General features: G+C 52.1%; 11 protein-coding genes across 11 annotated transcripts; 3 read left to right on the forward strand and 8 right to left on the reverse strand.

Moving 5' to 3' along the window:
• Positions 1-2,218: 2,218 nt before the first annotated feature.
• NEUTE1DRAFT_144895 (uncharacterized protein) lies at positions 2,219-3,505 on the reverse strand (the record flags this gene model as incomplete). The annotated part of the gene is made up of 2 exons (XM_009850746.1): positions 2,219-3,280; positions 3,375-3,505. One exon carries the CDS (start codon positions 3,276-3,278, stop codon positions 2,349-2,351), a length of 930 nt encoding a protein of 309 aa, XP_009849048.1.
• Positions 3,506-3,816: 311 nt separating this feature from the next.
• NEUTE1DRAFT_116241 (uncharacterized protein) lies at positions 3,817-5,166 on the reverse strand (the record flags this gene model as incomplete). The annotated part of the gene is made up of 3 exons (XM_009850747.1): positions 3,817-4,289; positions 4,366-4,598; positions 4,660-5,166. 3 exons carry the CDS (start codon positions 4,892-4,894, stop codon positions 3,945-3,947), a joined length of 813 nt encoding a protein of 270 aa, XP_009849049.1.
• Positions 5,167-5,735: 569 nt separating this feature from the next.
• On the reverse strand, positions 5,736-6,579 carry NEUTE1DRAFT_120685 (uncharacterized protein; the record flags this gene model as incomplete). Its single annotated transcript, XM_009850748.1, has 2 exons — positions 5,736-6,224; positions 6,286-6,579. The coding sequence occupies 2 exons, from the start codon at positions 6,359-6,361 to the stop codon at positions 6,109-6,111; spliced, it is 192 nt and encodes a 63-aa protein (XP_009849050.1).
• A 534-nt stretch (positions 6,580-7,113) lies between these two features.
• NEUTE1DRAFT_116242 (uncharacterized protein) lies at positions 7,114-9,950 on the reverse strand (the record flags this gene model as incomplete). The annotated part of the gene is made up of 2 exons (XM_009850749.1): positions 7,114-8,625; positions 8,692-9,950. The coding sequence occupies 2 exons, from the start codon at positions 9,740-9,742 to the stop codon at positions 7,664-7,666; spliced, it is 2,013 nt and encodes a 670-aa protein (XP_009849051.1).
• Positions 9,951-11,184: 1,234 nt separating this feature from the next.
• NEUTE1DRAFT_116243 (uncharacterized protein) lies at positions 11,185-12,835 on the forward strand (the record flags this gene model as incomplete). The annotated part of the gene is made up of 6 exons (XM_009850750.1): positions 11,185-11,304; positions 11,378-11,606; positions 11,667-11,755; positions 11,814-12,196; positions 12,253-12,329; positions 12,385-12,835. 5 exons carry the CDS (start codon positions 11,399-11,401, stop codon positions 12,720-12,722), a joined length of 1,095 nt encoding a protein of 364 aa, XP_009849052.1.
• Positions 12,836-13,848: 1,013 nt separating this feature from the next.
• NEUTE1DRAFT_120688 (uncharacterized protein) lies at positions 13,849-15,380 on the forward strand (the record flags this gene model as incomplete). The annotated part of the gene is made up of 3 exons (XM_009850751.1): positions 13,849-13,936; positions 13,996-14,513; positions 14,570-15,380. The coding sequence occupies 3 exons, from the start codon at positions 13,849-13,851 to the stop codon at positions 15,272-15,274; spliced, it is 1,311 nt and encodes a 436-aa protein (XP_009849053.1).
• Positions 15,381-15,788: 408 nt separating this feature from the next.
• NEUTE1DRAFT_38537 (uncharacterized protein) lies at positions 15,789-16,685 on the reverse strand (the record flags this gene model as incomplete). Its single annotated transcript, XM_009850455.1, has 2 exons — positions 15,789-16,359; positions 16,426-16,685. 2 exons carry the CDS (start codon positions 16,683-16,685, stop codon positions 15,789-15,791), a joined length of 831 nt encoding a protein of 276 aa, XP_009848757.1.
• A 473-nt stretch (positions 16,686-17,158) lies between these two features.
• NEUTE1DRAFT_135829 (uncharacterized protein) lies at positions 17,159-18,853 on the reverse strand (the record flags this gene model as incomplete). Its single annotated transcript, XM_009850752.1, has 2 exons — positions 17,159-17,664; positions 17,719-18,853. The coding sequence occupies 2 exons, from the start codon at positions 18,851-18,853 to the stop codon at positions 17,159-17,161; spliced, it is 1,641 nt and encodes a 546-aa protein (XP_009849054.1).
• Positions 18,854-19,316: 463 nt separating this feature from the next.
• On the reverse strand, positions 19,317-19,512 carry NEUTE1DRAFT_116244 (uncharacterized protein; the record flags this gene model as incomplete). The annotated part of the gene is made up of 1 exon (XM_009850753.1): positions 19,317-19,512. The coding sequence occupies one exon, from the start codon at positions 19,488-19,490 to the stop codon at positions 19,335-19,337; it is 156 nt and encodes a 51-aa protein (XP_009849055.1).
• An 82-nt stretch (positions 19,513-19,594) lies between these two features.
• Positions 19,595-21,998, reverse strand: NEUTE1DRAFT_78113 (uncharacterized protein; the record flags this gene model as incomplete). The annotated part of the gene is made up of 3 exons (XM_009850754.1): positions 19,595-19,737; positions 19,789-20,032; positions 20,103-21,998. The coding sequence occupies 3 exons, from the start codon at positions 21,996-21,998 to the stop codon at positions 19,595-19,597; spliced, it is 2,283 nt and encodes a 760-aa protein (XP_009849056.1).
• Positions 21,999-25,617: 3,619 nt separating this feature from the next.
• NEUTE1DRAFT_120690 (UDP-glucose 6-dehydrogenase) lies at positions 25,618-27,781 on the forward strand (the record flags this gene model as incomplete). The annotated part of the gene is made up of 3 exons (XM_009850755.1): positions 25,618-25,864; positions 25,925-26,460; positions 26,516-27,781. 3 exons carry the CDS (start codon positions 25,618-25,620, stop codon positions 27,779-27,781), a joined length of 2,049 nt encoding a protein of 682 aa, XP_009849057.1.
• Positions 27,782-27,855: the final 74 nt, after the last annotated feature.

Raw genomic sequence — 27,855 nt, forward strand, 5'->3', positions numbered from 1 at the left:
CTGCTATAAAATATTGGTGTTCCAGAGATTTGTACAAGAATCCGTTATGTTCTCCTAATGGCATGTGATGGTGGACCGTGGTGCTGGTCATTCTTGCATGTTGCATGTTGCGTCCCTGAACGCAAGAAAACCATTGCAGCGCAAGAACGTACCAACTTTGGCAGGAGTGGTGTTATGGCTGTTCCGTGATGCACGGGCCAGCCAGGAGATCTGAAAACCAAGCCTCCCCCAATGGTATGCTTCCATTTTCTTTTTCTCTTTCTCTTTTTTTCTCCTGCTTTTCTTTCTTTTTTGGTTTTTCTTTTTGCAGCAATGTTTTACATCACCATCATCCACGCGACGTTCCGTTCTGTTCATTGCTTCTCCTCTTTTTTTTCCTGCATAAATCCTCATCACACAACAACAGCGTATTCGTTTCCCTCCTTTCAAACAGCGTTCTTCTTCCATTATTGCCTTGCCTCTGCGACCTTATGTTTTCACTACGGCCATGCCCCTTGGTGGTTGTTCAAAACTCTGGGCCCAGGGGAGTCATTGTCCAGTTTCGAGGTCCCAAAACGACCAAGCATGTGGGAGTTTACACGGTCCAGCCCTTCCTCGTCCTTTCTTTCTTTCTTTCCTTTTTTTTTCTTTCTTTTTTTTTTTTCTTTTTTTTTTTTTTTTTTCTCATCTCATTTTGAACTCATGACAGCGTTTTTGCTCGCAGCGATGCATTTGACTCAAGAAATGCCCTTTTTGCGATGGCGCGCTGAGTTGCAAAAACATCAATGGGTTCTTTTTCCTCATCAACGTTCTCGTTGCTAAAACCCAAAGGGTTGGTCGTTGGCAATTGAGGTCGTCAGCAATTGGGGTCGTCAGCAATTGAGATGATGGAGGTACAGAGGTACATCGGACCAGGGACGCTGGGCCGAGACGTTGCGACGGAAGGAGGGATTCGGATTTTACTAGTCCTATATAGGTTAGGTCAATGGTAGTCATAAATAACAAACAGCCAATGTGGCTACATAGCGTAGCGGCTCCATGCCACGCCCCACTTTCGGCTACGGACCGCAAGGTCACTCGTTCGATCCCATCTCGAGGGCAAGCACGACGGAGTTTTCATCCCATTGCTATGGGAGAGCTGTCCGGGCAAGTCCTGGGCACTCTCCCATGGTGAGTTCTCATCTTAGCGTAGCTTCTCTTTCCATAGCGAATATAACTTATCTACAGCGAGTATCTTTAGTATCCTAGCGAAACGAGCGAAACGAGCGAAGAACGAGCGAACATACTAACCAACAGCGAAACAGCGAGTATTACTAACCAGCAGCGTACTAACCAGCAGCGAATATTACTAACCCATAGCGAAAGAGCGAGTATCACTAACCAATAGCGTACTAACCAACAGCGACTAGCGAATATAATTAACCAACAGCGTACTAACCTACAGCGAATATCACTAACCAACAGCGAAATCCCAAGTAGGATCTGCGAATATCACTAACCAATAGCGTACTAACCAACAGCGACTAGCGAATATAATTAACCAACAGCGTACTAACCTACAGCGAGTATCACTAACCAACAGCGAAATCCCAAGTGGGATCTGGGTTTTCACCAAGCGGTTTCCCAGCGAAGTAAGTATTTTTTTTTTTTTTTTTTTTGGAATTTCTAACCTTTTTCTTTTTTTTTTCTTTCACCCCCGACGCTCCCGCACTGGTTATGAGAGCCAGGATAGGATGCAGGGGCTCGTGAGAGAGGGAGGGTGAAGACGCTGGATGGCGATATGGTGGATGCCGAGGGCTTGGAGGGCTAGGTAGAATTACCAGTCGGCTTTGTCGAGGGATGCGATGGCCGGCGACGAAGGGGCTTGAGAGTTCGGGGACGGAAGAGATGTTCGTGTTCGCGTGGGCACCCTCCCGCCGCTCTAACCTTTGCGTCGGGACCTTTTTATGTCGAGCAGTGTGGATGGCGTTACTCTTTTCCTCCTTGGCTTTCTTCTCGGTAGTGCCAAGTTGGTCAGCGAGGTTGTTGACAAGAGCGTGCGTAAGGATGCGCTCCATCCATGGGGGCAAGTACTTGCAGCGGACTTGTCGAATAGGGGTATCAAATTAGTCGAACGATCTTTGTTGGGGTAACTTGCTTAGCACTGAAGTCCCTAGGTATGCACAATATGATGCGAATCATTAGATGCCTATTGGGAACTTGTGATAAAGTTTCGTTTTTACGTAGGTCTATCTACCGACTTAGGACTATCACAATCGATACACCAAGGATAAGCCAAAAACAGGTATCAAGGTGGGCAGGTGATACAAACAGGACAGCTACTCACTAACGAGCCCTCTAGAAACCTTATTAGTCTTCCAACGACTAGACTAATGCCCCCACTTCCCATGCTTCCCATGCTCATGATGTCCCTGATTCACTCCTCCATGGCCATGTCCAAGTCCATGTCCCAGCTGCTCATACCCGCCCCTTCCAGATCCGGCGTGCGTCTCCGGGTAATGATGCTGCTGTGCCTGTTGTTGAAGAGTAGGATGCTTACCACCGCCACCACCACCACCAAACATCCCACTCAATCCTCCGCCGCCGCCGCCATGTCCATGTCCCAAATCATGGGCATGCTGATTCTGGTGATCATGGTTCTTCTGATCATGGTTCTTCTTCAACTTGTGCTCCAGGAGATTAGCAGCTACTGCCCCCGCAGTGGTTTCAAGCACACCGTGGTGATGGCCGCCGCCGTGACCGAGCTGTTTAGCGAGGAAGTGCCCGCTTGCGCCGCCGACGAGGGTGGCGCCTAGGCCTCTTTCGCCATCTGGACCGTCTGGGCTGCCTGGGCCGTTGGGAGCGTTAGAATCATTGGGACTGTTGAAGCCGTTGGAAACATTTGGACCGTGGGAGATGTTGTTTGACTCCTGACCAACGGGAACAGGGCAAAAGTGGCTAGTGGTAGGATGACTATGTTGTTGAACGGAAGAGGTACCACCATGGTTGGCGGGGGTGTCGTTGTTTGGGACTAATTCGTGGTGTAGAAAACCCTGCGCAAGATGGGGGTTCAAGCTGACGTCTGCGGTGCCAGCGGGGATGGAAATGGCAGAACTGCGGCGACGACCGGCGGCGGCATGGTCTTGGAGTTGGAGGTGGTTGTCGTAGGAGTGGAGGTGAGCTTGGCCTTGGGGCGGGTAGCTATGCGAGCTATGCTGCTGCTGGCTGGATGTTTGTTGAGCGTCAAAGGAGGATGGCTGTTGATGGCCGGGGCCCGAGGATGAGTAGTTGGAGTTGGTGTAGTACTCGTTTGCAGACATTGCTGTGGAGGGAATTCATTGTTAGCAGATCTGGAGGAAGAGAGGGGGTGAGTAACACAATAGGCAATGGGCAGGGTAGCAAGGAGGGTAGAATACCGAGAGTAAGGGAAGGTAATTTGGTTATTGAATGCAAGATATTGATGTCGTTTACAATGTGCTTGGACTTGTCGATGCGAAGTGATGGCTTTAGGCGCGTGGTTAGGGAAATTTATTGCCAGAGAGCAACCAAAAATGAACTGCTTGCACAACTTGAGGTAAGTGATCTTGGACATTGATTTAAAACACCAGTTGTATTTCCTAGCAGTGGTCACGCGGTGCGTACCTTCTTCGTACGAGAATTGTGCTGCGAGGCTCGTTCCTTCTTTATGTGTGGGCGTAACCATCATGAGAGAGAGGACACTCAAAACTTTGGACAAATACGCAGAATACATCCAGGAAAAAGTTGCAAACATCACTGATATGGATAGGCGAAAGGGCTTCTTGCGTTTTTATCAATCATTCATCGTGACACAATGGCGGGATATTCTTCATGGCATGTCCCGGGTTCAAAGAGGGTTCAGTGTCTGTTTGAACTGCCTTTGCTACGCCAGAGAAAATTCGATCACTGTCTTCGTCTAAATTTCACTGCGCTTCATTTTCCTCTTTTGCTTCCCGATACCCCTTCCTTCACCCTTCTTGCGCACTCTTTGCACTCGCTTTCTCCTTGGAGTCTGTCCCCTCAAACAAGCTCTCGGGCGGACCAACCATGTCTTCCAACCTAGCCTGTCTTCCCTTCATCCAGTCATGGAGGGCCTCCCAGTCGACACACGCATGCGGCTGCGGCACTTTTACCGTAGGCTTGAATCGGCTGTGCGGCGTCCACTTCAATGTGTAGATGTTCACATCGGCGTTGCACAGAATTTCTTGGCGCAAGGACTCGAGACAGTGGTCGGCGTGTGAGTAGAGCTCGTCCCAGTCTTGCGTCTCATGGTTGTAGTAGTACTCTGGGTGAATGTATTGCTTCAGTCGTTTCTTTCAAGCGAGGTGTTAGTCATGCCGAGGTGCGATCGTCAACACTCGACGAGAAACAGACAAGGGGACCGCTTACAAGGCAATGCAAAGAATGGGAAATACCCAGCCCACCGACGAAGCCACCATCTTTGTGCTGGACGGAGGTAGCATTGTTGGCGAGGAAGAGCTCATCGGCGGAGTACCTGATCAGAGTGCTGTCAAGGAGGTCGTGCCATGCTTGGTCGAGTTCAGGACGAGGTTTGCCCATGAACTTTTTGGTGTCCGGGTCACCGGTTAGCCATTTGTTGACGTATTTGACTGGGGCCGGTGCTGTGAATTATGTTAGTAATTGTAGAAAAAAAGAGGAAATGTCGAGATGGATTAAACTTGCAATATGGTATCACAGCTCCAGACTTTGATGGTGAACAATCTTGCAATGACAAGATGCTGTAGATTCCGACTCCAAAGAGAATGGATATGACAGAAAGAGAGGAAGCGAGAAGGATGTAGAAACTTCGCTTCCACTTCTGAACTAGAGCTAGTGCCTCTGGATTCTCGGGGATGTTCTCATCATCGCCATGTAGACGAGCATATCGGGGCTTTTCGTCTGTGATCAATGGCTCCATGATGGAGTTTCTGGAGATGAGAACCTCGTCGCAGAAACTTGAATAACCGTCGCAGGATTAGGCAGAATCTAGAGGTACAACAACTAAGTGGGAGAAGAGTATCAGAGAAAGAAGCAGAGACCCATAGCATGGGAGTGGCGTTAACCGATCGAAAGTGCCGGCACTGCGTCAAGGCACTTCTCCCTTGACATGAAGTTGGTACCCTTGAACCAGAATCAGAAAGACGACAACTGATGGTGGAAACAAGCAGCAAGCGGGTGTGTGAAGTACAATGCATTCCATGATCCTTCTTCCCCTTCATCCTTGTCAATAGGTGCTTGAAGACCAACCGCACAGTATCGGAAGAGGGACCGGTGTTGAATGCTAGAGGTATGTATGAGGGTATACGCTACAATACTGATGGAAAAGCGCAGCTATTGGCCCATAAGCTCCATCTCTGTAGTGTAAGCATATCATACGATGCAACCGGGGGAGGCATTAGGTCTGTTGGTGGCGTAAGCCATGCCGATAATCTTGTCCCTGAACAGTAGAAGGATCCGTCACAAGCGCCTATGCGACGGAAGAGGTTGGCGCTGATCTGCCGGACCGAAATCAACGGCGGCTCTTCACTATGGCTGAGGAACCGAACCAGCTTCTTGGCGCTGTAGGGCTAGACACAACTATTGTATGTGTGTCAGACGGGACTAGCAATGGTGATACATAAGCGGAGAGTGACGCAAAGCATGAGAGATGACCTAACGGGTCCATCTGCCGGAATCCGGGTGATACAACAAGGAAGTACCGGGGCTTGAGTTGGGGGCGTCAGACGTTGTGGACGGTACCGAGCAAGGCAGCCTGGAATGGCCTCTGGGCGAACTTGTCTATCTTTGCGGCGCAGTTAGATAAACAACCTGAACCCGAAAGGATCATCAAGTCTCGTTCAATTGATTGCACACAGATGGACCTTCCCTTGATACCCAAAGCCGCCCAGTCTTGTCCCGCTCATCAGGTCAGCCCTTTCGGAAGTTACAATGGGATTACTATTCTCGAATCCTTCCGTGCCTGCCTTAAATCACACCTAACCCGGGGAAACAGCACTGTTTCGGAAGGAACAGGCTTGTCCCCCACCATTGCTGCCCTTGTGTGACTGGACACCCCTCTTCCTCCTCGGACCCGACATCCATCCATCCGAAAAAAAAAATCACTGCAATGCCGCTCCAATAACCAGATCCTCCTTACATGTCGCAATTGTCAATCCCCTCGCCAATTACCCCCGTCCGCTTCTTGAGAAGGCAAAGGTCTGTGTCAAACTCTGTCCCCCGCCCATCTCGTCGTATGGCTTGAGCAACATCTGCGGTGGTCCACTCGTCAGTCAAAAAGCTCGTGAAAGTCAATCGTTGAGGGTTCCTTACCTGGAGACGAGATGGGAGCAGCAAACACTGAAACGACTGATGCCGCAAGCAAGGCAAATAGCGTGACAGTCTTCATGTTTGCAACGCTTGAACTGCTAATTCGGCTTTGAGGGTGCTCAAGGTGAGTGGTGTTTGGGAGCTGCCAGCGTTGGAGGAGTGCCTGAAGAAGAAGAACAAGAGATGAAGCCAGGACGGAGAAAAGTCACAACAGCACTGGCGATGACTTCAGACCAAAAGATATACGAGCTGAGTGTAAGAAAGCAAGACCAGAGAGCACAATCAGACCCGATTGGCAAAGACGTCGGAAGGTAGAGGCATCTGGATCACCTCGCGGTACTTGTGCTGATAGGCGCCTAAAAGGATTCACGCCAGCAGGGGACTCGTGATTCCAGGTACTGTCATCACAGTAAACATTTTGGTCGTTATAACTGCCTTTACAACAATCGCCAGTCAGCATAAGCGAAGCAAAGGAGGCAACTTAACGGCAGTGGTCCGATGGTGGCTTATGACTGCAGCCGCTCGGAGAACTACCGACATGCAATGCTGACTGTGCCTCTTAGTTGCTTTCCATCCTTTGCCATCACAACGAAGTTCCGCTTCTTCAATGTTAACTCCTTTCGGTGTTCACCCCGGCTTGACCAAAGCTACCTACCCTCCAACCATACCGGGATCAGGACCAAGAAAGTTTTACCGGCAAGGCTCGCTGACACACATTGCACAGGTTCGTACACTCACCAACGACAGACAGCCAAGCGCCGAGTGCGCATATATGGACGTTGCTCCACGGTTCAACGAGGTTTTGCACAGTACCAACACTCCCACATTGCCGTGAATTTCGCTTTTGTTCCATCAATCATATGTCCAAACTGCTCTGCGGCGTCACCTATCCATGCCAGTACACCGAATCGGAAGCCATTCACGGCGCGTTTGTACCCCAAGAGACAGCTAGCTCTTGAGACCGGTCACTAAGGGTGTAGAATCTAATATCAGCGACTGTTGGTGATGTTCAAAAGACACTGGGCGAGAGAAAGAGAACAACACTCTGAAGGGTAAAGCATCCCCAAATCCCAACGCTCTTGCTCCCAAGTCTCTTGGCTTCGGCTTGTACCCCACGAAGAACGAGCGGTATCTCTTGGCCGGACGTACATAGCAACAAACAACCAGCCGTGTGTGATACCTGTCAAGAGTCAACATTCAGTGAACATGCACCCACTCGAATTGCCCGCATCTTCCATATTGAATCCTACTTCCGTGTCACTATTCTTATCCTCAGCCTACTGTATCCCTCCTGCCCGGAGACGGCATTATACATGTTTGTTGCCATGTTCCAGGCCCCGTCTCTAACCAAATTGTAGCTCAACTCGGCACCATAACAAACTCAAACACCAAGCTTCTCGTTCAAAGTCTGGATGAACGCACAGCGCTTAAGCAACTTCTCCCTCTCCATCAGCGCCGCTCTCCTTCTCCTCATCTGTTCCGGGGTTTTAGCCGCTGCCTCTTCGGCTTCATCCTTCTCACCCATCTCCCCATACTCTACTCCCTCTCCCATCATCGGCTTCTGCATGCTCCCCAAATCTTCCTGACCCTCGACAAGTCCATGATGTCTAACCTTACAGCTTCCCGTCCCCACCGGCCCACCAATAACATGCACATTCAAACCCCGTAGCTCTTCCAGCCCTTTGGCGGTAACCCCATCATCTTCAAGTTCAGGCCCGCCAAACGCCTCAGGCCACTCCCACCCTTCTTCTCCCTCTTTCTTGTCCTTGGAAGGTGAACTCGGATCCCCCGTCGCAGCAAACCTCACAAACGCCCCCGCCATCTCTTTCGCCAACTCCTTATCCTCCTCTGAACAAGCGTCGTCCAACTCCGGAAAGACGCCATTAAAGATATAGTTGGTATCACTACCATGCACCGCGCCCAGATACGGCATCCCGGCTCTGCTGAACAGCGGGGTCAACATACTTTGGTTGAGCGTGTACAGTCTCACTCCCGCAAAGTTGTCAGGGTCCTCCGCGTACGAAGCGCGCGAGACATGGTACCCAAAGTCAATAGAGGAGCAGGTGAAGAGCAGGTCGCGCAACATGCGCGAGATGCGGAAGTAGTGGATGGGTGCTTCGGGGTCGTCGGCGGATTTGCGAGCGAGGTATGAGAGGTATTCTGGGGTGAAGTCGGATTCGGGATATAAAGAGAAGAGGGTGGAGATGTCGGAGGGGGTGAGAGAGGAAGGGCCGGTGAAGGCGTGGAAGGCGGGGATCATGGATTCTTCAGAGGTGAAGAGGTGTGCTGGGCCGGCGTTGGTGGCGCCGTCGTCTTGGGCCCAACCGAGGATTGTGGGGATGCCTTTACATGAGATGTTAGTGACCAACGCGAGAGGAAAAAAGGAGAGAGAAAAGAATGGGAACGTACCCTTGACGAATTTGCCAGACTGGTAGAGAACCGATTGCCGGTCCGGGATAAAGTCATCATCAATAGAAGGAATAAACGTAAACAAGCCAGCAGGCGGGTGATTCTCAATCGAGTACGCCATCGCCTTCTCCGTCAGCTCATCCATGGGCACCTTCCTCATACACTCCAACACCTCCTCATCCCCCTTCTCGACATCACAACCCACCCGCTCAGCAACCATCCTCGTGTGCTTCTCCGTCTCCTCACTCGTCATATTCAGCGCCGTCCCCGGCGGTCCACTCATCATCCACGCCCGCGTAAACGGCGCCCCCTTGGCTCCTCCATACGCAACCATCTGCAAACTCGTAAACGTCCCGCCAGCGCTCAACCCAAACGCGGTAACCCTTTCCGGGTCTCCGCCGAAATGGGCAATGTGATCTCTAACCCATTCCAGCGCCGCCCTCTGGTCGCGCATCCCCAGATTCAGAGACTTCTGCTCCTTGAGCAAAGGAAGTCGCGGGAACCCAAAGATGGTAAGTCGATAATTGATAGCGACATAAATCACTGGCTCGCCCATCTCCACACTCAACGCCAACAGCTTGTCAGGGTTGAAGTGAGGATCGTACGCCGACCCTTTGACTACCCCGCCGCCATGGAGGTGCACGACCACTGGCAGCTTGTCGTCTGCTTTGGTGCCTGCAGGGCGAGAGATGCGCAGGTTGAGACAATCTTCGCTGATCTCGTCAGTCATGGAGAAGAAGGGAGGGATGGCGGGGAGAAGTTGGGGACATGCTGGACCGGAAGAAGTGGCGTCGATGGTGCTCCCGGAAGAGGGGAGAAAGGGGGTAGGAGGGGAGAAGCGGGGGGCCTCGGCGAAGCGGATGTTGAGGAAGTGTTCGATCTTGGTGGTGGTTTCTGATGATTTAGGTCCGACGGTGGTGATGGTGCCCTTGTAAGAAAGGTTGTTGATGGGGTCTTTGACGATGGGCGTTGTGTCTGTCGCGAGGACAGCAGAGGTTGCCGCGGCTAGGCCGAGGAGGACCGCTTGGAGCGGTTGGAGTGCGGCTAGCATCGTGGTTCTTTTGGTTCTTTTGGTTGAGTTGATTGCTTGTGATGGCGTTCTTCAGGGAAGGTAGTGGCGTTCTTCAGGGAAGGTAGTGAGGATGCATTGGGGTGCTTCAAGCTGTCAAGCTTCTTGGCAGGTGGTTTGCTTGATGGCGCAAGAGAGTGGTGATGATGACAAGATCTTTTGTTGACTTTGTCCCACAATTAAAGACGCGGAATATTATTGACATGTGTCAAAGAAGGAACGAGTCAGAGGGGTTTGCGCGTCAATCGTAAACGGCTGTCAGGGCGAATGAAGGGAACACGAATCGATGGAGGAGAGGTCCGGCGGCACCAACGGCAGTAACTCAAGTGGGATTAACTGCGGGGAAGTGTTAGTCATTGACCCTTCATGGTAAGTACTAGACTAATTGCTGACTGTTGATCTGAGACAGCAATGGGATGGAAACTGAAATCAACAGTTACATCCAAAAATCCCCAACGTCGCCAACGACATGTCTGTTGCAGAACGGCAATGGTTGCGATTCATCAGTCAGCCAAGCACTCCGTCCCTGCAAGAAGCATCTTCCGAATCCGATAAGTGGAGTGATTGGCCGATCATTCGGATGATGTGCAGCGTAATCGCAAATGTAACCGGACTCCAAGACCGGGAGGTTGTCAAAGTATGGATACTATCACTCGTAGAAAATCCCCCGCCTGTGGCTTACATATTGGGTTGGGTGCAATGGCTCCTCACAAAGCCACCGGCTAAGCATTCCGCATGCCCCGATAGTGGTTCCCAATCCTCTGCCGGGTTGCATTATTCGCTTCAACCGTGGGCAGATGCAACATAACAAAGGTCTGGCTGACGATGATCCCTTCGCTCTCTTATCCGACTTTGATCCCGCCCGCATGCGTAGACTACACTACTGTGTATTGCTGTGCCACATCCGCGATAGAAATGGTGGGGGGTCGCTGAGGTGCTCCGTCTACGCCGCAATGAAGCAGATTTTGTGGTCTTTGTGTGTCCATATAAAAACGGCCCGATGTCCGCCCCCCTCATTTTGGGCGGTTCGTCCCCTTGCTGACCATGATTCGCTGCTGCAGCAGTGTGGTATTTGTCCTGTGGTTCGCGTGTATGCATTGGATAAATGGTTTCAAGGGAGGGTACGGGGACGAGGTGAGGGGCTGACGGCAGATATTATAGTGTACTGAGTAGTAGCAGGCAGACAGCCCAAGATTTTCGTTTTGTGTAACCCTCCCGGACACCGGACACGGCACACCGTTTATGGCATACGGCAGCATGTATTGCTACACAAAATCAGCGTCGTGGTGGTGAGCGTGCGTCGGCCGAAGCTTGGAGTAGCGAGGACTGTAACATGCCCGGACCAGAGACCATGCTGGGAAGTAGAAAGGTCGAGGGTACTGTTGTGCAACGGCACGGACAAAGACGGGAATGGCTGGCATCAGCTGTCGGCACATTTTGCCCTGGTCGCTTACTCTTGACCAGGGAAGGCTGGAGAGGATCAGGTCTGTACCTTTTGGCTCGCGGAATGGTGAAATGGACGGAATGAAACCCATAGTGATAAGGTAGCGATTCCCGTTGAGGCCAACACCTCGGTGTTCTGTCCATGAATTGGGCTCAAGTCATTGCCAACAACAGATCAAACAGCCCTGAGCCATCATGTCCCAACCACAACTCTCACCTCCCGAGTATGACAGCCCGGGCGGCTTGATCGCCGGGTCTGTCATCATGTGGATTATCTCAACGCTTTGTGTTGGCTTGAGATTCTACTCCAAGAGGTGGAAGCGACAAGGCTACATTACGGCCGACTGGCTGATTTTGGTAGCTGCAGTCTTTGCAACCGGAATGACCGTGATGGAGATCTATGGTAAGTGAAGACGCCGACCATCTCTGCTTGGCTTGGACGCAACCTCTAACGAGAAAACAGGCGTGAAGGAACAAGCTTTGGGATATCCACTAGGGGCATCGATCGAAGACCCCAAAGCAGTCAACGGACGTCTGAACAAGGCCAAACATGTGCGCTTCGTACCTATCCATGCCTTGCTCTGTCCCATTCTAACCGACATTTGCCCAGATCGAACTCTCGTTCCTGCTCCTCGGTATCGCCACCCTCGGCTTGATCAAGCTGTCTGTGTGCTTCCTGTTCTGGCACCTCTTTGCCCGGGTAGTGTTTCGTCGTTTCCTTATGGTCTGGATAGCCGTCATTATTGTGTGGACTCTGTCCTTTGTCCTGGCTGGCCTGCTAGAATGCGGTTCCCATCTCAAGGCATTGTTCGGACAACCACAAGCGTATTTGGATCACTGTGGAAGCGCCATCCCGACCGGATATGCCATGGTGGGCAGTGATGTTGCCACCGACTTTATCACACTGCTCATCCCCATCCCCGTGATCTTCAGCATGAAGATGGACAGGCGTACCCGATTCTTGACGCTGCTGACTTTTATGATCGGTGCCCTGTGAGTCTTTTCAGTCGAGCTTGTACAGTGGCATCCAAGCTAACGTTAGGTGACAGGTCCGTGGGTGCGTCCATCGCCAAAGCCTACATCTACATCAAGGCAAGCTTGGGTCTGTGGACGTCCGATGCCATCTGTAAGCCCCAGTTTTCCTTGTCCTATCCCATCTGATAGCTAACGCAGTGACATAGCCATGCTCACGGGTCTCTCCATCTGGAATCTGGCTGAGGTCCATATCGGTATTGTTGCTGCATGCGGCCCTACGCTACGACCCATTCTGGCACGCATCTTACCAACCGAGAGCCTCCTGTCCCTCATGTCCCTCCTGGGAGTAAGCTCGAACACGTCCAAGCAGAACGAGCTCCCCAGCTTTGTCAAGATGCCGGATGCCGACAGTGCTGAGCAGTTGCAGCCCGGGGTGGAGAAGGTTGGGTCTAAGGGTGCCGATGGGCCTCGTGGAGTTCGGCAGTACGAGATGGAATCATGGAACGACGCCGAGTCCGAGAGACGTGGTCCGCATCATGTCTGAGGAATGGGTGTTGTCGAGTATCGAGCTTAGCAATCTGACTGTATCTATCATCCTGTCGAATTGGTCCGGCGGCCGAATGTCGAAGTAGCGTGGATATTTGTCATCGTCTTTGCTTCACGCGGTCAAGTAAGTGAGTGATTGATCCTTAAACTCTGGTTTCCGAGCGGATGTCAGATGTGAATCTCGCGATGGAATAGTTGTTTTTTTGGCCAAACGAGGAATGGTGAGTGCAATTCCGGGTCCCAGCACTAACAATTGAAAGATCTGGCACGTGCACTAAAGCTAAAAGCCACTGGAGCCACTGAAAGCCACTCCTTCCGTGGCGTCGAATCGGCCTGCTTTACCCCGGCTCGACGGCAAAATCAGAGGCACAGAAGGGAGGCGCACCTGCAACCACTGGAAATTGGATGTCATTCCGACTATTGAGTTTGTTTGCGAAATTCGACGACAGCATGATCTGAGCAATCATCAAGCAACAATCCGTCAGCAATCAGCCTCACCTTTCCAATCTCATCTCGACTCCACAATCTCAACGTGCGCAACGTTCTGGACTCTTATGGGCTCTGTTGTTCTAGGGCTCCCAGGATCCCCCATTCCCTCCAACTCTTCGTCTACACGATGGCGGCTCAGCTGTCATCGGCCGCCAAGCGAGTACGGATCCGGCCGCGCTATTGACCGCGCTATCGTTTTTAACCACGCCAGATTCCCTCATGGAAAGCTTCTTAGTCCCCATGTTTAGTGGCCTACACGTGTGTTTGCCCGTCTCCCAAATATCCGGCAACATGTCAACACACTACTAGTCCTCCTAGGGATGGGCTGAGGTGGGTTAGCGGGAAATGGTCGAGATTCGTCCAACTGAAAGGAGATGCACCATCGCGGATAGCTCGTGTGGCGTCCTATCACCACCAGCACACGGAAATTACACATGGACCGACTTCAGCCTTCAGCCGCTCTCCTTGCTTCTCCCGCATGTGTGAATAAAAGCGTTCCATTTCCATACCCAAACAAAAGGGATCGACACAGCCAACCGTGGATTCGGGATTCGACAAAAAGAGGTTGACGTCTCAACACACTCGCTCACCACTCACTCCAGTCATTCTTTAACGAGACCACTTTGGTTGTGATCATGAAGCAAGCTTTGTTCCTGGCCTCGGGCTTTGCCTGGCTGAACCTGGCCTCGGCCGCCTGCTGTCGCAGCAACAAGTGCTTGAAAGGTACGATTGCTTCCAGTAAGATGTTGTCACAAGAAATACTAACCAAGATCTCACAACAGCCATTGTCCTGAACCAACATGGAATTGATGACTGCGCCTCGGTCCTTGTCGAGACTGTGTCGGCCCCGGCCCGCATCGTGACCGAGACCGTTACTGTGTCCTCTACCCAGTATGCCACCGTCCTTGGCACCGAGATTGTCACCGAAATCGAGTCAACCACCGCTGCCACCGAGACGATCTTTTTCACCGAGAGCTCTGCCGTTACCGTTGGTACCGAGACAGTCATTCAGCTCACAACCGAAACGACCATTGCCAGCACCGAGACGGTCTTCCAGACCATCACCGTCCCTGCTCCGACCGAGAAGAAGCGCGACATCGATACCTTGACGTTCGTGGAGCCCACCAGCTCGGCCTCGGTCGAGCCTGCTCCCGTACAGTCTTCTCCGGCGCTTCCCGAGTACGCCTTGGACTGCCCGTCCTTCGACAAGTACAAGTCGGCCTGCAAGTGCGTCGGTGCTGAGATCGTAACCGTCACCGTTCCTGTTCCTATTTCAACTGTTACTGTCGAAGAGACCACTGTAAGTTCTCACCATGTCGAGACTCGCAGGGGAACCAAGCTGACTTGACTTCTTAGACCGTTTTTGCCTCTGTCGCTGCCACCGTTACCACTACGGAAACTGAGTTGGTCTCAGTGACGGCCACAGCCTCGACTACCGTGACTGTTGTTGTGGATGATGTTGAGACGGTCACTGCCACTCAGACCGATGTCGTCTCCCTCACTGCTACTGTCACCGCGATCGAGACCGCGACCTTAGCCCCCGAGCCCGTGCAACCTGTGTGTCAAATCAACACCGGCGCCTTCCGTGCAATGACTACCTTCAACAACAACGACCTCTACATGTACGCCAACATGCTGAACGCCCTGACCGGTGGCATAAACTGGCAAGCTGGTAGCACCACCACCTCCCAGAGCATCCAGCCCCGGTACAACTTTGCTCTTGATAGCGAAGGCTCTCTGTACCTTCACGACAAAATTGCTCCCTATACCTACACATACTATGTCTATATCTCGACCGCCAATTCGGGAAGCAACTGGCCCCAGGTAAACACCAAAGAATCTATCGAAAGCGCAATTGCACAGGGTGGCCGGATTAGCAAGATCAAGGGATGCGTTAATCCCGCCACTGGTGAGCTCACGCTTCAGGATTCCATCGGAAGAAAGAACATTCTCTGGTGCGGCTCACAGGTCTGGTTGTCTGCCGGCCTGGGTGAGGATGTCAACCGTGGTGGGGCGTGTGTCCAGCAGTTCCCCAAGGTCGTCCCGCCATATGGGCAGTAATTTAGGATACTTGCACATTCGGCATGCGGGGTGCGGTGCCGGACGTTCGGCCGACCATTTATCTACAACCGTCTGAATAGAAACTCAATGTTACTGTGTCTATATCATTCCAACTGAACCCAACCCTCGGTTTTGACAGCTGTCGACATGCATCCCATTGTCCCGTACCAAGATGATGCATTCTCACTCCCTGTTGATGAACAAGTGGCCAGCAGGTATAACTACGCAACTCTTGTATATAGCCCAAAGGTTTATGAACCCGCCCGCGTACGAACGACCATCCAAAACATTAAACCACGCCAGAAAAAAAAGCCAACATCTTCCATACCATTACATTCTCATCTCATGGCGCCCACAATCTTTCTCCTCCACTTCCCGCCGCCTGTACCTTCAACCATCTTACATTCCTCCTCTTCTTCTTCCTCTCTCCTTCCTTTCTCTCTCTCTCATCCAAATTGACCGACTTATTCTATTCTGAAAAAAAGAAAAAAGACCGATACCTCCCTAGAGGCACCTACCCCTCCAACGAAGCAATCCTCCTCCACCCTTCATTCCCCACCACCACCATCCCACCCCCTTCCAACTTCTCAAACCCTTTTTCATTCGAAGCCTCCGCCTCCTTCTTGATCGTCTCATCCCACTTGCCCATCGCCATCTCCACCAAAAACTTGCCCAAATGTTCCGTAGGACTCCACATCTTCTTGTACCCCACTCGGATGGGTGGTCCCAAAACACAGTTGCTCAAAGTATAAAGGCCGGACACTTTGGGGATGTACGGGTGAATGGCAGGGTGGGCGGCCGCGTCGATGAAGGCGGGGCGCATAGAGAAGGGTAGGAAGGTGGGACTAGAAAGCTGGGAGAGGGCGAGTTCGGCTTGGCCTTTGATGATGGCGAACCAGGGGGTGGTGAGTCTTGATAAGAGGGGTTTGGAGGAGAGAGGGGTGGTGGTGGTGCCTTCGCCGGAGACGTAGATGAAGCGGAAGGGTTGTTTATCTTGGTCGGGAGGAGAAGAAGAAGAAGGGGGTAAGGTCTGGAAAGCGGCGGCGGCGGCGAGGGGAAAGTCTTTGGTTATTTTGACGTATTCCCTTTTTGTGACTATTGTCAGTTTTGGGGGTTTTGTGAAGAAAAACAGAGGGGAAAGAAAAACATACTCCTTGCCAACGGCATTCTGACTGATTCCCAGCGCCCAAACACATCCCGTTGCACCCTGGAGCTGGTTGAGTACCTCACTGTCGTACTTCTCGAAATCCTTGTGAAGAATGACGTTGATGCGCGGGTCCTTGGCGTCTTCGGCCATCTTGACGGGTCGTCGGCTGATGATGGAGATCTTGGTGATGTCTTTGGTCTTGATCATGGCGTCTAGGACGGCGGAGCCGATGAGGCCGGTGGCGCCTGTGAGGATTAGATGCATGATGGATTGGTGATTTTGGTGTGCTTGCAATGCAATGGGTTAAGAAGAACAAGGGAGAGGAAACAGAGGGTTCAAAGGACGGATGGGAAAGAAACATCAAGCTATATATCATTGCCAGCAACTCTGAAGCGGCCGACGGGAAATGATGCTATCTAGCACTGCCTGGCTTTGCCCCATCGTCGTCGCTCCTTGATTCTGACATAAGCCCAAAGCCGCATCAAGTATCGTGCCTTAACTCCTTCTATCCAATAAAATCTCTTGTCTTAGCTCCGGACTCCGCGGTTGCAATATCCGGGAGCGGGCCGGAGCGGATGTGCGGCCGCATCACCGCAAGGGTAGAGTAGCAGTGGAGTACACAACCCCGGGTCGACTGCCGATCCAGCGGCTCAGGGGCCGCGTGGACCCCACTGTTAACGACAACAGCAATCAAAGCCCTTGACCATCTCGGGCGGTGTTGACGAAGACGACGAGGGCTAGGCCCTTCCAATCGCCCATGCCCTTTCCACAGCCACCTTGAGTCCGTTGGGTTCGCATCTCGCCAACGCTCCGAACGGGATGAAGGCGATGTACTTGACCCTGGTGCTCACGTCCCTCTCCTCTGTCGTCAACTTTAGCTGTCCCATTTTCTCGTGCCATCGCGGGTCGATCAACGGTTTTCCGGTCTTGTCCACCTTTGGTTCCCACTCAGGAGGATCTTCATCGTCTTCCTCGTCGGTGCTTTTCGATGCAATTTCGATCCGTAATGGGACTGGCGACTTCCTGATCGCCAGTTTCAGATCCACAGCCTGCTCGCAAAGCTGCTCGATAATCTTTTCGACCATTTTCTTGTTCCGCGAGAAGGTGAAGTTCATCAAGGGCTCAAGGTACCCGATCAATGTTTGGGCTGCGCTCTTAGCTTCAACCGTCAAGATCCCGTTTCGAAGTTGCTTGAAGAGGTTGATGTTGACCGCTCGCCATTTTGCTTCGCCTTTGTGTCTCACTGTCGTATCTCATTAGCGTCCCATACCCTCAAAAGTCAAGACGGATAACATACCTTTCTCATGCCTCATCAAATACCCCTCGATATCCTCCAACTGCCTCTCTACGCGCCCCGTCTCCCCCCGTTCATCCACCTCCCCATCCAGCTCGGCTCCAAACGTTCTATGCCCGGGCCTCAAAATCCTCGAATACAACACCTGAAACACAGCCGCCATAACCAAAAACCTCCTCACCTCCACCGACGCGCTCCCAAACAGCTGCTGATCCGGCACCCACGGCAATCGCATGATATCCACCTCCATCACCTTCGCCTTCTTCGTTTCCAATTGTAGTGCAGAACTGCTCACAAACTCCCACACCTTCGCTCTGAACTCTACAAATAATCTTTTCACCCTCTCCACAGCCATCTCCTCCCCTTTTTTCTCTCCCTCTGCGCCCTCCCCGCCCTGACCCTCAGCCACATCCCCATCCCCCCAATACCCCCCCTCCCTTTCCCTCACCAACCGCTCAATCTCCCTCTCCCGTTCTTTACACACCCTTTTCGCCTTCCTCACTTGTTCCTCCAACTTTTCGAAATCCACCTGATACGCAATCCGTATTCTCTCCCTCGTCCTCTCTAGTGCCTCCGCCGCATTCAGCTGCACCATCTCCTCGACCTTATTCAAATGCGGCACCAGCCGTCTTTTCAACGTCCTTGCCACCGCCTCTTCAATAGTCTGGTACAGCGCTGGTTCGGAGAGTGGTCGCTTGTTCTTGTTGTTGTTCTTCGGGGGGAGCCGAGCGAGTTCGGCTTTGGAAGAGCACGGGCTGCCGTCGAGCATGATTATGTCTGATGACGCGTTGCTACCGTCTGAGGAAGCCGAGGTTTGATTTGAGCCTGAAATGTGATTGGTGTCGTCGTCATCATTGTCAGAGGAAGAGGAAGGATGGAGGACGGTGCCGTCGACAAAGTCACCGGGTGTTGTGCGCCAGTGCGCCGGCTCCTTGTTCCATTTTACCCTCTTGGTTGGGCGTGGGGTGTTTTTCGTGGTGGAGGGCATTGGGATGTAGGGAAATCGAATGAGTTTGCGACTTTGGGTCAGGGGCATGCAAAAGAGAGGGACGCGCGGGGGTTCGATCTCGTTGTAGTCTGTTGCGTTGGCGGATGGGTACCGGCGTTTGGCACCGCGGTTGGCGGTTGGGTTGAGCATTGAATAGCTTGGTCAGAGACGGTAGAGATTGAAGCTCATGTGATGTACTGAGTTTCGGCGAAGAACAAAATCTTTCGGATGCGATGCAGGAGGATACTGTTCTTGACCGAGTCTGGGAGAGGTTTCAGTTCCTCGTGGCAGGTAAGTACCTAGTATGTGTACGCGCGTGAAAAAAGCGAAGTCAGCGAACAAAGGAAATAGCTAGAAGTTGGACTTATAGAGTTGGATCTCGTTTCAGATCGGGGCTTTGTTCCCTTTGTTGTGATGTATATCTCAGTCCTATCCTTCAGGAGCATCAAAGATACACCGCCGGTTTGGGAATGGGTTGACCATCCAGGTGCCTCTGTCAGAGTATTGTTGCCAACTTGGACGCTGGTGGCTGAGATTTGCGATGCGATTCCGCAGTGGGATTAGCGGTTCGCTTGGTACCCTGTGAATTATTATCACTGCCATGCGCAGTATATGGAAAGCAGACTCAAATTCAATCTATGTCAGCTATGGCATGGAGCTCACGGACCTCTGCGCAATCATAACCTAATGTTCCACCCTCGTCTCTCTCATCACCCCCTGGTAGCGCCAGGAGATGATAATATCCCTGCGAGAAGTCATGCCCTGGAGCCAAGGGATTACTCTCCATGAAGGTATGAGTTTCGGTCGCTTGCCGCTGTTAACAGCCGGGCTCAAGCGCTAGCCTTGAATGACTGTCAACATCTCCTGCAGATCAGAAAGAGGTGTCAGGAGCTATACCCCTGCGTTCTGTGGCTGCTTTTTTTCGTCTTTCTGCGCTTTGGTCTTGCGCTTGCCTGCACCACCCATTGGGCTAGGCATCTTTTGAGCTCCAGACGCGGAACCGGTGTCGGAAGTTGAGGAGACAAACAGCGAGTCTACTCCTCCGTCAGTGTTGAAGAACATGATCATGGGATGATCGGACTTACTACCAGTAAACTTCATCCCGGTAAAGCGCTTACACGTGTCCATACCCTTCTGGAGCACCGTAAGCTGCTTGTTTAGCTGTTCTCGTTCAATACGGCTATCCTCGGATTCTCCGGCGATGATGGCGATCTGCTTGGAGTCCATTCCGAAGATTGAGACGGGAGACAGGATACTCTCAAGAGGGTCAATCAGCTTATCTTCGATCACCTGGGCGGCTACATCGTCGATGAAACGCTTCATTGCTACCTGGAACAGTGTTCAGTGTAAGTGGATGTTGAAATATGCACTGGACAAATGGCATAGTCATAGCTCATACCGTGTAGTAGGCGTTGAGGCAACTCAAGGCTTCTTGGGCCGCAAAACGTTCCGGATTCTGTTCAGTGCGTGCTAGTGCATCCACGAATTCCTTGATGTTGGTTCCACTGTGACCCGAGGAATTTTTTCGACAGTTGGAACAATACCCATTTGTTGGGTGATGAATGTCTGTTTCTGTGCACTGATTGCCGAAGAATGAGCGTACTGCCTTTTCCAGCCTCTTCTTCGATTGCTCCTCTCGGGCCGTATGGAGCGCATCTGTGAAGGACTGGTTATAGGTGATAGGATGGCCACTCTGGTGCGGTATCAGAAGCTCGCTGGCCTTCTCCATCATATCAGCCAGAATCTCGTCCATAAACGGTCCAAAGATTTCCTTCTTCAGGGTCTTCAAGGTCGAAGCGTCCGCAATATGGGCAATGATGAGATCAAAAAATTGATTAGCAGCCTCCCAAGCTCTTTGGACATGTTCACGAGCCAAATCACCCCACGGCCGTGCTTGCTCGAGAAAAAGGTCCGAAACAATCATAGGGTTGAAGGTACCCGGCAGCTCCCGACCTTTAGTACGCTTCAGGAGACACTCAATATGCTCGATGAACTTCTCTTCAGAAATCAAGACCATCTTGTCACCAACGACGCGGGAATGGTACGTCTCGATTGCATAGTGATGACCGCGGGACGCAATCTCGTCGGCGAATCTCTCATTGAGAGTTTGTACCACGGCTCGGATTCGCTGTCTATAACCAGTGTCGGTCTTGGCGTCCTTGAAGAAGTCGTGGTTGTAAGTACCATCCACAGCAGCCTTCACAAGGGACTGGAAAGACTGGCTAAGCGTGTACATGTAGAGACGCTGTTCAGCCTCCTTCGCCCTAGGATCACCGAGCTTCTGAATCTGAGCATTGCATGCCTCAAACTTGGCCTCGATCTCCTCCATCACATTGGGAAGCTCAGAGGCAATTTGTTTGAGTAAAACCTTGCTCAGTCTCTCACGAAGTTTGTCAATGCCAAGATGGGCGAGCGGGAGCTCAGTCCAGGCGCCCTGAGTGAAGAACTGTTGCTCCATGGTGTCACGGTCGACAACGTTCTTGGCTTCCTTATCGGAATCCTTGTTCCGGAGTACATGCCACCCAAGACGAAATTCGACTTCCTGATTCTTGGCAAGGTCGACGTACTGCTTTTCACTCTCGGACCCAGGATGTAACGCATCAGGCTTGGTGATGATACCGAGAGTGCGATGACCGGGGGGGTCGGCCGCGCGAGCCAACTTCAACACCACCTGGTTTGCGAAGTCGTTTTTTGCCGAGACGACTGCTAAGATGATACTCCTGGATTCGTTCATGTAAGACCGGACGACGTTTTGGATCAGCTGGACATCTGCGGCAGTTTGGTTCTTCGTTTCCGAATGTATGAGACCGGGAAGATCAACGATAGTAAGGTGTGGACGATCGGGACCAGTGATCTCAACGCGAAGGCGATGATTGGAAAACGCCTTGCCTTGTGTCGTGGAGATTCCCATGTAGTTCTTGGCCTTCTCGATAATATCCGGCAGGTGGTCGAAGGAGGTCATCTTCTCCTTGAAGGCAAATAGGGCCTTTTGCTCAGTCGCGTTGGCATCTTCATGAGGTACAATGGAAACGTGGGCGCTTATGTCGAGGGTGCGGCGCAAAACAACTTCCGTGGGAAAGCGAGTGCACAAGTTCGCCTTGATAGGAAAAGCGACGCCAGAGATGGCCTCCAGGACAGAGCTTTTGCCGGATGACTGATCACCGCAGACAATGATTTGCGGCAATGAGACATAGTTGTTGATGCCCTCCAGACGGAGACGATCGATGGCATCTAAAAGTTCTTGCTGATCCTTGGAGCACAACTTGCTCAAGGCACCACTCTGGAAGGTTACCATCTCTTCGGCCAGACTGTGATCGTAGGGAGAGGCAGGGGAGACTGAAACGACGGTAATTATTTCAAGAGTGCTGTTCGGTGTTGGGACTGAGAGGGTAAGACTGTGAAGGGTGTTAAGAGGGTTGATGGCGCGGTGTCCTTGTGCTTCATCGTCTGAACCCGTCTGGACGGAGCAACTCTTAAGTAGAAGACTTCCAAAGAAACCATGCTCTGTTGGCAGCCCATCAAAATCAATCCTCAAATGACGGACAGAGAGACACCGCGGAAGTGTTAGCAACCGATGCAAGTAGCTGGATCCAGTTACTACTTGCAGGAGACGTATTCATCCGAGTGACTGTCAGGCTTTGATGCTTTCCGACCAAACTTCGTTGGTCCTCCTGAAGCTCCAATGTCCTCTGGCACCCGCTCCGACGGTCACTACAAACACTTATCAGCGGATCAAACGGACTTTGGAGCCAGCAAGGTCGCAAAGAAGACAACTGGCGCATTAGTACCCTTGTATATGTTAGGGGACGGATGGAACGAGACATAGCATATCGGGCCTCCGGCGTTGAGGACAAGTAGTATCCCGTACTGGAGTGGCATCGAATTCGGCGCTAAACGTTTCCTTAGGTATGAAAGAGAGAGCAAATGCACAGGTGTGTACCAAAGGGACAGCAAGGCACACCAGCACTGGAAAATGTCACAAACGCGTCTCATAGTCCTCCTAAGTCGCGACAGATGTCAACTCGAAAAATTGTACACCCCTATCCATAGGACTCTGGACGTAACGACATTGGCCAGGCTCACGTTCCATGTTCACTGTATGCATGTGCCTCTGTGGCTTGCAATTTCGGGCCTCTTACATCCCAAGTGGGGACAGTCGACATCGATCAAACACCCCTCCCGCACAGAAAGTTGAGATGGCCGAAATTGTCCTTTTCGAACAATGGAAAACAGTCCAGCTCTAATGGAGCACACTTTGGGGCTCTTCTCCGCAACTAATCCTCTCCGGGTTCTCATCGGATCAGGCTGATTGATGTAGGTCGGCTGGTGAACTCGATCGCAGCTTTGCAATGACAGCCCTAAGTGCAAGGCATCTGTACAGATGGTTGAGCCTTGTATCAGTGTAAGCCGGGGATACTCCCCAGCAAGGGTCCAGAGTGCGAATAATGTGGGCCTAGATGTCGTCCAAGTTCCCGAATTCTGTTTTGCGGGAGGCACTGTCGAGCCAGGCAATCATCTGATCGCTTCGAACCGAAAGTCATCAGCGCACTTGAGCAGCCTCAAACTCCAGACCTCACTTGATGAACGGGATGCCAATGCTGTGGGCCCTTGGGCCTTCAAAATCGAGCCTAAAGCCAACAGATCACCGGATAAGGAGGTGTCTTACTTGGAAATCTACCGATTCCGGGGAAAACTCCAAATGCTACCGGGAGTTGCTTGATCGCGACTTGAGAGTTCAGGGGATGGGTAGCATATTCTTTTGGACGCCGCAGCCGGAGCCTTTTGCCAGTGACTTGAGCTATAACGGTTGAGTTATGGGCTGTCGCCGTCGGGAATTTCGGTAGAGGTTAGAGCCACGAGGGATCGCGGGATGACATGGGTAAGGGATGGTGTTGCTTGGTACCAGTAGCTCGAATGCTACGCTGCTCCCGCTGTGCGGGCAGAATGCTACGGTATACAACCAACCTTGATTTGGTTGTTAGCGCGGGACTTCTAAACGCACTCTTCGCAACTCTGTCGCAGGAACCGCGCTAACAACTAAACCAGGGTTGATGTTACGTCATCCTGGCTTGTTGCAATCTTCCACCCAACTCTTGGAAAAACCTGGGTCGAGCTTCGGTACTGTGTCATCGCTTGATGTTTGTGTATCGCAGTACGATCGAGCCACGGGCATCTGGCATCTCCAATGTGAAATCTGAACGTAGGATTGTAGCGCGTGGAGGGTATGGGTCGGATCGAATGTTCTCTTTTGGACGGGCAAGGCTCACCGAATGCGCGATCGACGTTTCGGAAACATCAATGGTGTTCGAATGGCCAGTGTTGGATTGGCCGGTTGAGGGTTCTCGATATCAAGCGCGGTAGGATCGGTTGAACAAGTGCTGGGAGAAGGATAACCAAAACGAAAGATTCCGAACGCTGCCAGTCTCTTTGAACGGGCAGAGAGCGAGCGACTGGACCAAGTTCGATTTATGCCGCAACTCACCGACCAGTCGAAAACATTTGTCGCGTGCCTGGCAAGTGGCAGATTGCTGCTTCCTGGCAACTGATGCGACGACCATTGCGCCTACCTTTTCAAAGATTTGTTACAACGAAATTGCGGTTCCTAAATTGTGACGGAATCGCAATTGCTCGTTCGGATATCACGGCGCAAGTGGCCGCAACTGCCAGGACATCCCAACTTGGGGCGCATACGCGCGTCCCCGGATGAGGAGGGAAACATCCCGGCCATCCATGTCAGCGGGGGGTTCTTGGCCCTGACTGCTATTCTCCACTCCTTTCACTATTCTCGTGACTCCTAGCCAATGATTGGCCGATCGAGAAATCTCCAGACCCGGTATCACGTCCGCCAAGACCAACAAACACATGCGAGCAAAAAGAAACATCAGACGGCAACAGCGGTGGACATTGCTCGACATTTCTTCTAATATTGGCAGTTGCAATTGACAGCTGACACAATTCATTTCAGTTGGACTTCCAGTTGGGACAAGAAATCAGTCAGCTTCAAAATCATCAAGTTGAATAGTCCGTCTCCTTAGTTGTTGGCGGCAACTCGACCACTGAGCGACATCCAACTGTGTTTCTATCCCTCGGCTTGCGCTACTATTGTACCTACACGTGTACAGGCCGCTAGTTCTAGTACCTTGCAGATTCATGTGCCCGCCTCTTCCCTAGTCTGTCTATCGTGTTCGTCTGAGACAAGACATCACCATTCTCCATTTCTCTTCAAGATGCCAATGTCAACAAGCCAGCCGGAAGCGAACAAGACTTTGACTTGATGGATATGGGCATGTTGTCACTGGGGCGGATGGACTCTTTTTTTTTTACGGCGATTTTACGGGTTAAATGGCCAACAATTCGGGTCACCCTCACGAACAGAGCAGACAAAGGCAGGATGCTAGATCTACTGTGTTAGTAGTTCAAGCACCTCAAGAATAGCCAAGTCCAAGAAACCCCGACTAATACCAAGATGCTGCTTGTCCAAGACTTGCCGAGATCCGACAGATGGATGATGGAAATACCTTCGACATGTACACACACAACCCGGCCGATCGACATCCACCGCTCCACCTTTCGTCATGTCCACCCTTTTCCCAATCCTCTTGGCCTCCTGAATCTAACCAATTCCTGAGCCACGCCGCCTTCGGCTTGACTTCTCTCACTTCTTTCTTCCCCAGAATCGTTTGCTTCCACCCACTGGAAGCCGGATTCTCCATTCTTGGCAGCCTCTCCAGGACCATCCTGCTGGCGCTATCAGGCCATATTGGAAGTAGTCCGATTGTCCAGTTCACTTCTCATGTCCATACCCGTTGATTCCCGTCAGTTCCCGCTTGTTTCTCCTTTCATCCCTTCCGCTGCCTCTTCCTCCCCGTCAACTCCGCCTGTCTCTACACTAGGAGAGACACTTGCACAAGGCAATGGCCCATCAGTTACCCTCAACTCTGGACCTGGGGAACGACGTTAGTCTCGACGTCTCCACCGCACCAACGACCCCAGGAAGCAGCTTGTCCTTCAGTCCCGTCCTCCAGGCTGCGGATGAACAACCGGGGATCCCCGCCATGAAGCCCCAGAGCACCTCCAGATCGTTGTCGTCCACGCTGTTCGACACTACGGCCAGAACACCGCCAGTCCGCAACATCTGCTGTGTTGGCGCTGGCTATGTTGGTGAGTCTTGCCAACCTGTGGGGATTACAGTCGAGCGTTCGTAGACTAACAGATCTCCAGGTGGCCCTACTGCGGCTGTTATTGCCTTCAATAACCCCCATATCCGAGTGACGGTTGTCGACAAGGACGAGAAGCGCATTCGACGATGGAACTCTGTACATCCCCCTATCTACGAGCCCGGCTTGAACCACATTCTGCGCATTGCCCGTGACGGATCCAAGGAATGCACTATCGAGACTAGGTCCCTCTCCACGACCAACACAACATCTTCGAATACGCCAGATGTCTCGGATACGTCCACTCCGGCCTCAGAATGCGGTAGCCAGTGCGGAGACAATGTTTTGAAACCTATTCCTGCCCGCCAGCCAAACCTCTTCTTCACAGCCGATGTAGCCAAGTCTATCAGCGAAGCCGACATCGTTCTGATTGCGGTCAATACGCCAACCAAGAGCCGTGGTGCCGGCGCAGGTTCTGCCACGGACATGACTGCTTTCGAGGCTGTCACCAATGTGGTTGCGCAGCATGCCCGGCCGGGCGCCATCATTGTAGAAAAGTCTACAGTCCCATGTCGGACGGCGCAGTTTGTACAAGACACTGTAAGGAGAACCGGTTTGGTTATGTAAAAGGGTTGGCTCGCTAACTGTGCCTCAGCTTGCACTCCATAGGCCCGGTATTCACTTCGAGGTTCTCAGCAACCCCGAATTTTTGGCTGCCGGAACTGCTATCAAGGATCTTCTCAACGCAGATCGTATTTTGATCGGCTCCAGTGCAACACCATCTGGTCAGCGCGCAGCCGCCGCTTTAGCATCTGTCTACTCCGCTTGGATCCCGAGGTCACGGATCATCACGACTAATGTGTTCAGCTCTGAGCTTGCCAAGCTTGTCGCGAACTCTATGCTCGCCCAGCGCATCAGCAGTATCAATTCAATTGCGGCCGTGTGCGAGGTGACTGGCGCCGATGTCAGTGAGGTTGCGGGTGCGATTGGTGCCGACCCCCGTATCGGCAGCAAGTTCCTCAAGGCCGGTATCGGTTTCGGTGGCAGCTGCTTCAAGAAGGATGTGCTCAGTCTGGCTTACTTGGCCGAGAGCCTCCAACTACCCGAGGTAGCAGACTACTGGCGAAATGTCATCACCATGAACGAGTTCGCCAGGAACAGGTTCGCTTCGCGTGTCGTGAGGTGTCTCAACAATACCCTCATTGGCAAGAAACTCACCATGCTTGGCTACGCCTTCAAGAAGGATACCAACGATACCCGTGAGTCGCCAGCAGTGGAGATTATCCGAACCTTGGTGGAGGAAGGGCCACGGGAGATTGCCGTCTACGACCCCTGCTGCAACCCAGCGCAGATGGCCGAGGATATCGGTCGCTATGTCGGCGCCGAGGTACTACAGAGAAACGGAGGCCCTGTCATTGTCTACGCAGACGCTTACGAGGCCTGTCACTCCTCTGATGCGCTACTAATTACCACCGAGTTTGATGAGTTTAAGAACACCGGTGAGCCGGTATCAGCGTCTGCCGAGGTCCTGGCCCCCAAGGCTGCGCCTGTCAAGGCCGTTGTCCCCGACCCACGACCGTTCAAGGGTGAGGAGCCAACCGAGACTGAGCTCCTTGCTCTTCATACCTTTTTACTGCAGTCAACAGATGCGGAGGATAAGGAAGATCCATTGCATCGCTTCAACTCCGTACCCGACTGCGCTGAGGACTGTCCAGACTGTTTCATCGAGAAGGAAACGGGTACCAGTGGTTACGGAGCGGGACAGGAGCACGTCTTCAAGGGCAGGCTCGACTGGAGGAAAGTTCACTACCACATGCACAAACCTCACTGGGTGTTTGATGGTAGGGGAGTGTTGGAGGTGGCGGGCATGGAGAAGTTGGGCTTCCGCGTGGAGAGTGTTGGTCGTCAGGGGAGAGTCTGATGGGCTTTTTACCCTTACCCCCATTAAAATGTGTCAAACGAATTGTAATTGAATATCTGGCCAGGAGCTATAAT

Source organism: Neurospora tetrasperma (genome assembly GCF_000213175.1).
Source record: "Neurospora tetrasperma FGSC 2508 unplaced genomic scaffold NEUTE1scaffold_2, whole genome shotgun sequence".
Taxonomy (NCBI): Eukaryota; Fungi; Ascomycota; class Sordariomycetes; order Sordariales; family Sordariaceae; genus Neurospora; species Neurospora tetrasperma.